The sequence below is a fragment of the Ambystoma mexicanum genome, chromosome 8 (genome assembly GCF_040938575.1).
Source record: "Ambystoma mexicanum isolate Mex_15411 chromosome 8, UKY_AmexF1_1, whole genome shotgun sequence".
Taxonomy (NCBI): domain Eukaryota; kingdom Metazoa; phylum Chordata; class Amphibia; order Caudata; family Ambystomatidae; genus Ambystoma; species Ambystoma mexicanum.
Window position 1 is genome coordinate 1042380452 of NC_090929.1, and position 13154 is coordinate 1042393605.

Consider the following 13154-nt stretch of genomic DNA (forward strand, 5'->3'; position numbering starts at 1 on the left):
CACCACAAACAACCTAATCAACCGCTACCAATCTAGCTTTCGACCTGGACACAGCACTGAGACCGCTACACTTTACATCCTCGACCTCCATAATATGACTGACAAAGGACACAACACTACTCTTAACGCTCACCATCTCTGCAGCCATTGATACCATCAACCATACCATTCTAGTCAACATCTTGTCCCTGTTAGGGAGAATTCTCTGTAAAGGCTAATTTCCCAAACCTAGTGAGTCCCCCAGCAGCTTTGCTGGATTTCTGGGGTTTATTTTTTTCTCCTGCTAAGAGTGAGACTTTTTTACTCCCACTCTTAGACATGATTTGAGGTGTTCCTTTATCTTTCCATGTGTTTTATGGGCTATGGGGTCTTTTACTCCATAGGGTCTCATGTGTTTTTGATGTGGGTTACACCGCACCCTCCGTGCCGTAACCCAGGGGTGTCGTAGCGACCCCCCAACATAGACTCCATACCCTGGGACTGACTACTGTCTCCCAGGGCATGTAAAGTCACCATTGGCTTTACTAGTCCCAAATTATGAACAGAAACCAGTACAAACCATCATATTGTGGACGTACTGGTTGGGGCAATTCGATTGCCCCGGAGTCTGTTGTTCGAGGGGGCACGTCTCCATCCCCCCCTAATCAAGTTTTGGCTGGTGGCAGTGGATACTACTTTTTATATTCAACCGCGAATATATCTCTATGGGATTTTCCCATTGTTCGAGGGTACCAACTTTAATTTAATTCTTATAGCCTCGAACATACCGCCGGTTTATTTATTTAATATTAATTCACTGGTTGGTATTTTTTGCCAGAACTCGATTCTAAAATGGCGTTTGTGTTCTCTTCTGTGACTCCAACCCAAGTCGAGCCCTTTGTTCCACTTTTTGGCGGGCTTCTCCACAGAAACCTCCAAAAGTGGTGCCACTCTGTCTGGGTACCACAGGGGGTTTTGGAGGGGGTTTAGGCACCCTGGACTGAGTTGCCTTGGTAACTCAAGTCGCACTCTTGTGTGATTGGCCCAAGTGGTGAGCCGGGCGGCTCACCACTTAGCATGTTTGATTGACTGCGAGACTGAATGAATGGGGGTGTGCTGCATAAAAGCAGGGCTTTGGGGACTGGAACTTCAGAAGTCGCCACAGGACCTAAGAATCCGAGGAGGGAGAAGCTGAGGAGGGAGAAGCTGAGCGACCTGCAATGACGACACCACCGGTGGAGCCCTGCTGAACCGCCTCACCACTTTTCCCGACGACAGAGGAGATCTCCAGTCCGGAGAGTCTTCTTCCTTTGACTGGTGGGGATAACCAGTTTTGCCTTCTTTTCACCTTCCTGGAGCATCTTGTGGCCGCCTTGCCCGTACCAAGCACCCCGGCAACCAGAATACCACGGCTTACCACTACCGCAAAGAGAAGGGTAGTACCTTTTAACCGAAGAACTCCGCGGCTGGTTTCTTCCCTGGCAGTGCAACGACCTTCATCTTTCCTCCACCGCGAGACCTCCTCTTCCTCTGGACGAAACACCGACTTGCACCCGCTGCCAGGAACAACTGCCCCTGCTGGAGCTCCCTTCACACTTAAGGTACTGTGTCCCGCCTGGCTTCCCTTGCGACAGATCGTTCGGGGTGACAGTAAAGCCTCGACTTTCTAACCTGGGCTGGCCTGGGACAACCTAGCTAACTTTTCCTGACTTTAATTTCATCCTTTTTGTGCGAACTATCTACAAGACTCTTTGGGCATAACCCCACTGTGTGAACCTGGACCCCTTTGCTTGCTCTCTCCAAGAGCTGGGCCTTGCAATTGACTTCCTTGCTCTCCAGTAGAACTCTGCCTATCCTGCCTTACTATGGTTCTTTTAAAAGTATTGAAATGTTTGTGTTTCCATAACTCTGCCTTTTTCCCTCCCTTTTTTTTATAACTTATTAGAGTGCCATCTTATGCTAAGCGCTCACCTCTGTCTGAAAATAAGTGGTGTTTCTCACTAAGACTTGTCTAATAAGTAATTAGGGTTGTATATATATAATAGTGACTGTGTGCTGAATTTACTAACCTCTTTTGTGCTAGTGTAATCTACAAGTGTGTCTTTAAATAAATAATTATATACTTTTACACCAAAGCTCTGGTCAGTGTTTGCTTGTGCTACTGTATCTCTGTACCTATTGTGTATACTCTATATACTGCCTGACTCTTCTTGAGGGAAGTCTGACTGCTCAGCCACAGCTACCAAGTGAATCTGTGTGGTACAGACAGCTACCAAGTGGGTTTACTGCCAAACACCTGTAGTCTTAAATCGTTTGCAGTGGTCCCTAAGGGAACTGCACAGGTTTCTGCCAAACAGTCCCACAGATTAAATTCTCACCCACCGCCCTGGACTGGTTCACCCCAGTCCTTATTGAGAGGACACTTTCTTCATGCCCCCTTTTCGATCTGACAGCACCAGTCCAAGTCCAACATCCTACAAGGCCCATCCCCATCTCAAACTCATCTTCAACCTGCACGTTGAATTCCTTGGACAGATCCTTAGCAAACACAACATCCATTTCCACAAATATACAGATAACACACAAATATATTTCCAAATCTCATCCCCTCCCAACTCCACATCCTCAAAAGCAGTCTCTCCAACATTGCCAACTGCATGGCCACCAATTTCCTCAAGTTCAAACCTTATAAAACGGAGGTCTCCTCCCTCATCTGCCCTCTCAGACACAAACCTGAACTTGCCCTCTCAGACACGAACCTGAACTCACCCAATGGACGAAAGAACTTGCCATGGACAACCCACACATATCTCTCTTCACACCAGTCAAAACCATGGCTTCACCACTGACCCTCACTTTTCCTTCACACACCCCATAGTTGTTGTCACCAAACATGCAATTTATAATGATACCTCCTACAAAAGATCAGACATCTTTCTTCCCAATGACTTCCACACCACACTCCAAGCTAGACTACGGCAATGCTCTCCTCACTTGACTCCCCAGCAGCACCTTTGGCAGCCTGCAAGTGATAAAAAAACATTGCAGCTAGTTATCGTCACCCAATGGACGAAAGAACTTGCCATGGACAACCCACACATATCTCTCTTCACACCAGTCAAAACCATGGCTTCACCACTGACCCTCACTTTTCCTTCACACACCCCATAGTTGTTGTCACCAAACATGCAATTTATAATGATACCTCCTACAAAAGATCAGACATCTTTCTTCCCAATGACTTCCACACCACACTCCAAGCTAGACTACGGCAATGCTCTCCTCACTTGACTCCCCAGCAGCACCTTTGGCAGCCTGCAAGTGATAAAAAACATTGCAGCTAGTTATCGTCCACCTACCAAAAGGAACAAGTTACTTACCTGTAACTCTTATTCTCCAGCATGGGTCTTGCATAGATTCACAGGGTCATATTCCCAGTTAGGCTGGGAATCCTCTGTAAAAAGGACAGCAGTTTAGCTTTAAGCCAAAACTGCTGGTCTCCTCTATAGCCTATCAGTGTCATTTCGGTCATACTGCCTCCAGCCAATGTCACTCGTCCTCCTATGCTCCACCCCTGATGGCCATCTCCAGATTTAGTAGCGCACGTAAAATTGCAGTATGAACCAAGAGCCACCAAGAAGGAGGAAGGGTCTGCCTGCGAATCCATGCAATACCCATGCTGGAAAACAAGAGTTACAGCTAAGTAACTTGTTCTTTCTCCAGCATGGGGTCTTGCATGGATTCACATGCTCACGAATACGATTATACAGCAGTCCATATACACAACCAGGGGAAGTGGCAAGGCTCACAGAAACAATACACTTACTCCTGAACAGACTCACCTCAAACAAACAAAACAAGTTGCATAGCACAGCTTGGCAGACCAGGGACAGCTCCCTGGAACCCCTGTCGACACAGTAGAACCTTGTGAAGGTGTGGTTAGATCTCCCCGTAGCAGCCTGCAGATGTCAAGCAGGGGAATACCACAGAGAAACACTGAAGTCGCTGAAATGTCTCTGGTGGAGTGGACTCTTGGCCGCCCTGAAAGCAGTCTGTTGGCCAGACTATGGCAATGCATGATGCAGCCGGAGAGCCACCTGGAGATGGAAGCCTTAGACAGGGCCTTCCCATGTTCCACAGGTCCAAAATTGACAAAAAGCTGAGATGTCTTCCGGAATTCTTTCGTGTGTGCCACATAAAACTTCAGGGCACATGCAAAGTCGAGCAAATCCAACAAACTTTCAGCAGGCGAAGGAGGATTCACGAAAAAAACTGATATAACCAAAAACTTGTTGAGATGAATGTCCGACGGAACCTTCGGCATGAAGGAAGGATGAGTAGGCAGAACCACTTTAGTGGAGAGGAAGGACAAATACGGAGGCTTACAGGAGAGGTCCTGTATCTCCCCGACCCGCCTGGCCGAGGTGATCGCCACCAGAAAGACAGTGGGCCTCATTACGACCCGGCCGGTCTGGAAAGAACAGTGGTGGTAAAACCGCTGCCACCGTTCTTTCCAGACCGGCTGATTGAGAGTCCTGCAGGCCGGAGGTGGCACTCCCGTCAGGTCTTACCTGGCGGGTTTAACACCACCCGCCTGCAGGCGGACATGGAAACACCGGCTCTCTCAAAGATGGAACCGGTGTTTCCATGGTCCCCATCCCCATGGAGTCCTATCAGACTCCATGGGAATGGGGACTTACAGAATTCCGCCTCTAGAATTCCCGGGTCACTGGGGTCGTAATGCCCCAGTAATTCCGGGAATCACAGAGGCGGAATGGTAATACGAGTCTGGCGGTAACCTGACGGTTTTTCCGGCTTGATTACTGCTGAACTCATAATGAGGCCGTGTCTTCCATGACAGAAAATTCAAAGGGGCACTACCCATTGGTTCAAACTGAAGTCCCATCGGTATAGACAGCACTACTTTCAGTTCCCAAGCCAAAGAGTACTTTGAGGAACTCCTTACCGAGCCTGTGCGACCACAGGGAGAGCTTTCCTGGACTCTGTGTGTATCGGGATGTGGTGGCTAGGTGGACCTTGATAGAAGCATGGGCAAGACCAGCCTTTGCTTAGTGAGAGCAGGTACAAGAGGACCTGTGGAGCAGTCACACGCAGTGGCAAAATCTTCTACACCCAACACCACACTGTAAAACACTTCCATGTGTGCCTGTAGCTAGTCAACATAGAGGGAGCACTGGGTTTGGCCAAGATCTCCTTGCATTCCAAAGGCAGCAAATAGTGTCCAAATTCTAAGGCTGCAGGAGCCAGGCCGTCCGGCTCAGCGACACTGGGTTGTGGTGCATTATTGATCCTTCTTCTCCGGAGAGGAAGTCGGGAAGTGGAGGCTTTTGGATGGCCTGGACCACCAACAGATGAAGAAGGTCTGCGTACCGGATCTCCCTTGGCCACGCCGGTGCAATGAGGATCATTTTGCAGTGTGGCATCGTCTGTGTGTGTTGATCACACATATCGAATCGAAGGGAAAGCATACAGGAAGAGACCCTCCCAGGAGAACAAGAAGGCATGCCCCCAGGCTCCTCGGCTGAGGATATCTGCTGGTGAATGTTTAACACTTGGAGTTGGCAGCCGTCACAAAGAGGTTGATCAGAGGGAGAGACCACTTGCTGACGAGGCCCGAAACTTGCTAAAGCTCCCGCCACCCTCCTACCAGAAAGTATCTGGAGTACACTCCGGGGCCTGGAGGCGCTAAGGGACTGGTTCTATTGTCCCTTTGCATAGCATGGCTTGAACCTCCTGTAGCAGCTGTGCCGTGTGCATCTCCTGCCGCGAGCGACAGGAGGAATGCAGGGGCACTGGTCTTGCAATTCTAAAGCATGCCCCTGCTGAAGAACGTCCAGCACCCATTTGTCTGTGGAGATCTTTTGCCACTGATCGACAACGTTTGATAGTCGGCCTGCCACTGGGGTGCTGAGGTTTGTGGGTCCTGGGCCGGTTTAGGCCTGCTTCTGCATCCTTAATGGGAGGCGATGACACTGGGTGCCACTGATGTAGACCTGAGCACATGCCCAATAAGCCTCCTGGGTGGTTGAGCGGGAGGGCCGACGATAGGGGGTGGTGTACCACTTGAAAGATCTAGAGACTCTCTCCGCCTCTGCTGCAAGGTTCCCAGAGAGCGCGCTGTCTCCATGCCAGTCTTGATGACCTGGAGAGGGTCATTGACCACTTAACCAAACAGGTTGTCCCCATCGAACAACAGGTCTGCACATCTGTGCGTAAATTCGTGGCTTCGAGCCAACCTTGGCACCGGAGAGCCACACCATTCGCCATCTGGCGGAAGCCGGAGTCGCACTGTCAAGAAGGACAGTGATGGAGTGGTCGGAAGCCACTTACCCCTCATGAGACAAGGCCAAGGCTCCAGCCTTTTTATTGTCTGGGAGGAAGTCGAGGATGGGCCCCAGCTTTTACTATAGCTCCCAGTCATACCGTGACAGGATGGCAAGGGTGTAGGCGGCCTTGAACGTGGAAGCTGCTGTGGTGATAAGCTCCACAGCAGCAAGCTTCTTGCCCTCCTGGTCCGGAGGCACCATGGATGACTAAGAGGGGTTGGAGGACCTATTCCTGGCAGCTACCAATACCACTGAGTCCGAAGGCTGGGACCCGAGGAACCTATCGGACGAGTCTGGAACCCCGGTACTTCTTCTCCAACCGGTCACGGTTAGCGGGCATGTTATTAGGAGCCTTCATGACTGACAGGCCATCCTCCCATAGGTCATCCAACAAAGGGACCAAGACAATGGTCTTCTTGGAGGACTCCCGCCGTTCAAAAAGGAAATCCTCCTCCTCCTCTTCTGGCACCAGGTTGAAGAATTTGGCAGCCTTCTAGATGGAGCCAATTTCATCCAGGGGAGAGCCTGGCGGGCTCATCGACATCCAGAGGTACCCCATCCACGGGAACATAGGCATCAAACTCATCTGTGTGAGTACCAGTGGTGTCAGTGTCTGTGCCAGTGTTTGTTTGAACTGGCTTCTCCACCACAGGGGGCTGAGCCCGTGGCACAGGCTGAGGGGTAACAGTGGCCTTATGAGGTGGTGTCGGCTGATACGGAGGAGGCCTTGGAGGACTCTGTGCCAGAGCAAGGAAAGGGGCAGTCGCTGCTGAATTTCAGTCATCAGAGTATGAAGGGTGGTTAGAATGTCCAAGGACATGTTTCTTGGGGAAGGTGCAGCCTGTACAGCAGGAGCAGGAATTGGGCCGGCCTGATCCCCCTTGGAGGACTAAATGGCCAGGGAAGGACCACGGGTCGGTGACCCCTGATGAGGCATAGGCAGAATGGGGTCTGGTTCTCCTTGGCCCCCTTCCTGATCCAAATAAAAACCATCTGGCAAGTCCTCTTCAGAACTGGTGTAGATGGCTGGTGACCTTATGGGGGATCCCAGAGGAGCCAGAGTAAAGAGTGGCACAGCCTTGGTGGGCCTGAGCAGGAATTCTAGAGCTGGAGGCATGTCTCTCACCAGATTAGAGCCCCCTGGGAAAGAGGGGACAACTGGAGCCAGCGGAACAGGAATCGGTGCTGTTGTCGAAAGGATTGTCGTTGGAACCGCTGACTGAGGCCTAGGAGGCCAGATACCCTGGGCGTGGCGAACGTTGCAGAGGTAAAGGTGATGGTCATTGACTAACCCTTTGGCGTAGCAGCTGTCGAAGGGAGACTTGACTTTGCAGACAGAGTCGACGAAGGTCTTGATGGATGACGTTGTCGTCGATGACGCTCAAGTCTTGACGACCTGTGCTTGGCAGACTAGGTCAGCGATTTCTTTGCAGAAACAGAGGTAACCCACCAGCCGGTAGGTTAACTGTTGACTGACCCTTCTCAGAACTGCGTCCTGCAGCTGCGGAAACCGTTGACGAGGAAGGCGATTGAGCATGTGATTTTGCCTTCTTGTGGATCTTCACCAAGGAAGCCTCCTCACAGGACCTCGACCTCTTCTTGCCAGAGGGAGTACGCTCAATAGACCTGCCAGCCCTGGAAGAGGCGTGGCTATGCCTGGAGGCTGCGTCAGAGGCCTTCCCGTCTGCGATCCAAGCCACCAACCTCCTATGGTGGTCCTTCCGTCTCTTCGATGAAAAGGATTGACAAAGTGAACAGCTGTCCGCATTGTGGTCGGGATGAAGACAGTAAATGCACTTGAGGTGCCGGCCCTCGAAGATATTCTTCAGGCCACAGCTTTCACAGGACCTGAAGAGACTTTTCTTCGTGGCATCTGCCATGGTCAAGGTGTAGGCCCAAACTTGGGCCTGTGGTGCCAAGGGCTGAAGAGCCAACGATGGATTGAAGAGCTTCGCCGAAAACAGGTCCTTGCTGCCGGTAGTCGCTGCGTGCCGGTTGACGATGAAGAGATGGAGAATTTCTTCATAAAACAGCCAAAAACTATTTTCGAGGAGTGATGCACAAGGACTCCCAACACTAGAAAGGTGCTGTAAAATCTGAAGATGGCCATCAGGGACCATATGACCCAAAAGGATACTAATAGGCTTTGAGGAGACTAGCAGTTTTGGCTTAAAGCTAAACTGCTTTCTTTTTTACTGATGATTCCCAGCCTGACGATGGGAAATATGAGCATGTGAATCTGTTAGGCAGAGTTTGTATGCAGTACCCTTTGGGACCACTACACACAACTAAGACTACAGGTCTAAGCAAAACCAACCTTTGGTAGAAGTCTGTACTACAACGTTTTTGGTAGCGGAGCTGAGCAGCCAAGCTCATCTCAAGAGGGAATGTGAGCTTCTAATGAGGTTACACAGAGGTCTACAATTACAAGTATTCAAATAGACTCTTACACTCAAGGTTTCTTGATAAAACACATATAAATTAATTTCACAGTCAGTTAGAAAACATTAAATAGAAGGAGGCAACATATATCGCACAAAAATATACTTCAGTACTAGATAATATAAGGTTTCTGAGGCATTTAACTACTTTGAAGGGGGAACAAAAAGGTGTAGGTTAATAAAACAAAGGTTACAAGTATTCTTAGACAGTGCAAATGTTTTCAGTTCACCAGAGGAGTTGATTCAATGCAATAGGTTAGGCCAAAGTCAATGGGCTAAAGTCTTGTATCGGATAAAGCAGTTCTGGTCGTTAACGGAAAAGTCTTTGGCAAAGTTCTCAGAAGTAGTTTGTAAAATTAAGAATCATATGTTGGGTCACAAGCTGACTAGGCCTGTAAATTGCTAAAGTTCCAAGCACTTTCGCAGTGAGAGTTAAGTTCTCTCGGTTGGGTTTTGACAGTACCTTACAATGGAGAAAAAGATGCAGCTGAAGACTTCTGTTCCTGGCAGTTCCTGCAGACCTCTATGTTCCCGAGTCTCAGTCGTGGGGACAAGAGGGAGGACGTGGAGGGACTCCTGCACTGCACTGGGACTGGTCCAAAAGCTGGCAAATGGCCCTTCTTTGATTCCGGTAGCTTTAGACAAGCACACAAACTGGTGTCCCTCTCCCTGATTATTCGGTTTCCTGCAGCACTCTGAGGAAAATACAACCTGCTGCGAGAATGGTATCCAGGTGGCTTACGAGTCGACTGCTCCCACCAACTCAAAAGGGAGAAGTCGTCCTTGCAGGGCTTCTCTGTCGAGATGAACTTAGCGATTCGGACCTGCAGCAGGACTTCACTGGGCATACCAACAGTCCAGAAGTTGCAGCAGCCGTCCTCTTCAAGCTCGTCTTCGGTTCTTTCGTTCCAGTGGTCGACTCTGCCTTCCAAGCCAAGAGATTTGCCTTTTATCCAGTTTCCTCCATTCATTCCAGCCTAGTTGCCACTCACCCAGTAGGGTGGCTGTCTTTGACGGACAGTCAGCCAGCCAATCACGCCAGAGTGCATTTGGGTCTCATAGGAACCTAAGCACAGGGAGTTTCGGGCACCTCCCTCACTTCCTGCCCTCCCCAGACACTAGGGCGCCAGAGGCAGTCTTCAGTCCTGAAGCCCACCAAAGGCGTAGGAACAAAGGGACCAAACCTGGTTTGGCGCGCAGAGGCAAACTCTAGAAGGACCTTTCCAAAAAGAAATGGCGACAAAAGAAGACCCTGTTTAAACAAAGGGGGCTCAGACGCCAGCTTGAAAAACATGGCTCCTGCAATTTAACGCTACCGGTGTTCGCGGTTGGGAAAAATCATGGTAGTTTGTTGTAAAACTACTGCCACCAGCCATTTTGAGAGGTACGGGTAGCATTTGTCTGCTATTTGAGTATTTAAACACAGGGGATACTAAGTAACCCCTCCAGCACTCTATTGTAAGATAGGGTGTGCTGGGTCTAGGATTTTGGAAAGACTAGTAAAGTCAATTTCAATTTACATTCTCTGGGAAACAGTAGTTTATCCCAGAAAAGGTATTTAAACCTTGGGAGAGCCTGAAAGGCGCTGTGTGACACACCGGAAAAGATTATGCCTATGGAGTTGACTAAAACTCCATAATCAAAGAACACAAGAGTAAAACACACATCAAAATACACTCTCTCCAGGTTAAAAAAAGTCCTCAAAATCCAGCAAAGTTGCTGGGGGTCTCCAAGGTGAAAGGAATTAGCACATTCTTGAGAATTCTTCCTAACAGAATCCATGCAAGACCCCATGCTGGAGAACATTCACACATCACCCCAGCTGTCGCCGAGCTCCACTAACTTCCTGTACCCCAAAGAATGGACTTCAAAGGTCTGTGCATTGTTTTAAAGTCATACACCACAAAACACGATCATACCTTTACGAAACGTACAATACCATCACCCACACATACAACAGACCAGAAAGCTAGCATCTCCAACACATTCCACTCAGCAAACTAACATGCACACAAAAGCAAACATTTATCACTGGGCACCCAGCGTATGGAACACCCTACCTCTTCACAAGTACACTTTTCCAGAAAGAGTCTCAAAACAAAACCTGTTTCCCCATACATAACACCACCCCCTCCATCTCCTGCTGCCACTTTTCTATCCTAATCTTTCCATTCTATACTGAAAACATTTAATAACTTCTGTTCACCTCTCATCTTTTTAACCTTTGAACCTTACAAGGTGCTCCGAGAGACTATAAGTAGGGCCAGCGCTGAACAAAAATTCTATAAAATAAAATATCTTAAAAGCCTAGTAAATTGCATATTTGGTCAATCCTCTGCCTAACTGGAATGACAAGTGCTTTGGGTGTGTCTTATGGCAGCCCTAAACCACTCTCACACCCTCTTGAGTCTAAGTCCTTACTGCTCTGCTACTCTAGCTTGGCTGGGTTTGGTTAGACACCAGGGTCATTTCTGTTCACCAAAATATGTTGGCGAAAATCCATTTTAACAAGATGCATAGAAGGTGCTTCTCAAACTGCAGTGTTCGGAGTTTGTTCTGATGCTCCTGGTATGTGTCTCCACAAGACTGTTTGAACTTCCATGCAACCTAACTCCTTGTTATGCTGTTCAATCTGCATTCGCGTTTGTCTACCTGAAACTGCCTACCGGGTATTTCAACCTCTGCATATTCACTTAACTGCATCCGGATAATACTTGTGTTTGATGCCCAGGCACCCCTAACTCAGGACTGTAAAACGATTAATTCTCAATTTGATGGGGTATTGATCATTGGTTTACCTGTTTAGCGACCACAGTACATGCCCAGTTACATGCTTTTTTGATTGTCCCTCATAACGTCTTCCATGCAAATCGATCCCAGCATTTGCTAATCGACCTGTTCCCAGAAGGTCCACCATTACTTCTTATTTGGAGGTATACTACAGCGCTCAGTGATAGACCTGCTTCTGGATTAGCCCTTGCTGTGGCCCATCTGGTCTCTGAACTTGCCCACTGAACTGGCCCTGGAGAGCTTACTCTAGCTCACCTTCAACTCCAACCAGTTTCCGAACGAACTGGCACACTGTCTTCTCCCTGGTATCCTATATTGTGATGCCCTGCGGTTCATTACTTTCCATGGTTCCAGCCTTGTGCCGCTCGAGTCAGGTTTCTACAGAGTTTTGTATCTCCATTTTGCTTGTCAACTATCATTGGGGTAGTCATCTCTGGTCTATGACTCAGGAATTTACACAGGTTTTAGGCCTTTCTCTGCTCCCTTAAAGATAAATGGGATCAGGAAGGGTCTGAGATTGTTCTGTTATTGTGCTCGCTTAAAGAGTGATTACTCTTTTTTTGCAGCCTGTGAGAGCCATGCAGCATTCCCCTAGCCTTTTCATCGCATTAGGGGTATTTTTTACACTCTGTCCTGGTCTATATTGGGTAAACGCTTGCTACCTTCCTACATCATCATCAATTTGATATCTGAGCACCACAAAGCTCACACCTACAATGGTGGACACTACTTTGCACAACAGCCCTACCTGATGGCCTTTGAGGCGTTGATTATTTCTTTGATCCTTGGCACCCCCAGTGTGATATTCATGGAAGCAACACCGGCAAAGTGGAAGGTCTTCAAGGTCATCTGCGTGCCAGGCTCTCCAATACTCTGTGCACACAGAGCACCAACAGCAGAGCCAGGTTCCATCTGTGCCCTGCCAAGAAAGAACACACAAGGGTCAGAAAAGAGTTGCCATTTTGAGGACTGGTTCAGAACTCTGCAGAGATTGTCAGAATTAAATAAACAGCACCAACCTCATATACTTATCCCTGCAGGTCTCAAGGAATTTCTCCAGCTGGGTTGGGGTGATCCTATCCAACTGATACAAGACACGAGGCTGAAAAAACAAAGAATAATGAGAAAGGCCCAGAATGGTAGATACAAGCAAGGTCTGGACATATCCCCTCACAAATAATTCAGACTTTTTAAGAGGGCAGGGAGTGACTGTTACCTCTGTGGTTCCATTGTCATTGATGCCATATTTGTCCCTGGTCTTCTTGATCTTTTCAGAAACATCTTTAACAAACTTTTTGATCTCCTGAAAAGTTAGAAAAAGAAGGGAAAACATAAAGCCGAGACCAGAGAGATTACAAGCCTTCCTTTATTGGTAGACACATGCAAATTAGTGTAGGATGCACTTGAATTCTAATTTATAGTAAAGTTTTTGTCAACCACGTTCTAAACGTGATTTTACTAACAGGTGTTTCAAATATAAACAAGTACAATCATTTAAAAAAACAGCCACAGAGAAAGACTTCCAACCATTACTTTAGCTCTCAACACCATTCTTTGCACGGGTTGCTACTACTTTTAATACAAATAAGTAGGACTC

The 13154-nt window shown here is 48.3% G+C and overlaps 1 protein-coding gene across 1 annotated transcript in view; it reads right to left on the minus strand.

The window, feature by feature from the left end:
• POLR3A (RNA polymerase III subunit A) overlaps window positions 1-13154 on the minus strand; it is a 1042059-nt gene that overhangs the window by 324423 nt on the left and 704482 nt on the right. The window contains exons 22-24 of the mRNA XM_069611006.1: window positions 12774-12860; window positions 12577-12659; window positions 12306-12476 (exon numbers count right to left, since the gene is read on the minus strand). Of these exons, the coding sequence (XP_069467107.1) occupies window positions 12306-12476; window positions 12577-12659; window positions 12774-12860 (341 nt within the window). The remainder of the gene's footprint in view (window positions 1-12305; window positions 12477-12576; window positions 12660-12773; window positions 12861-13154) is intronic.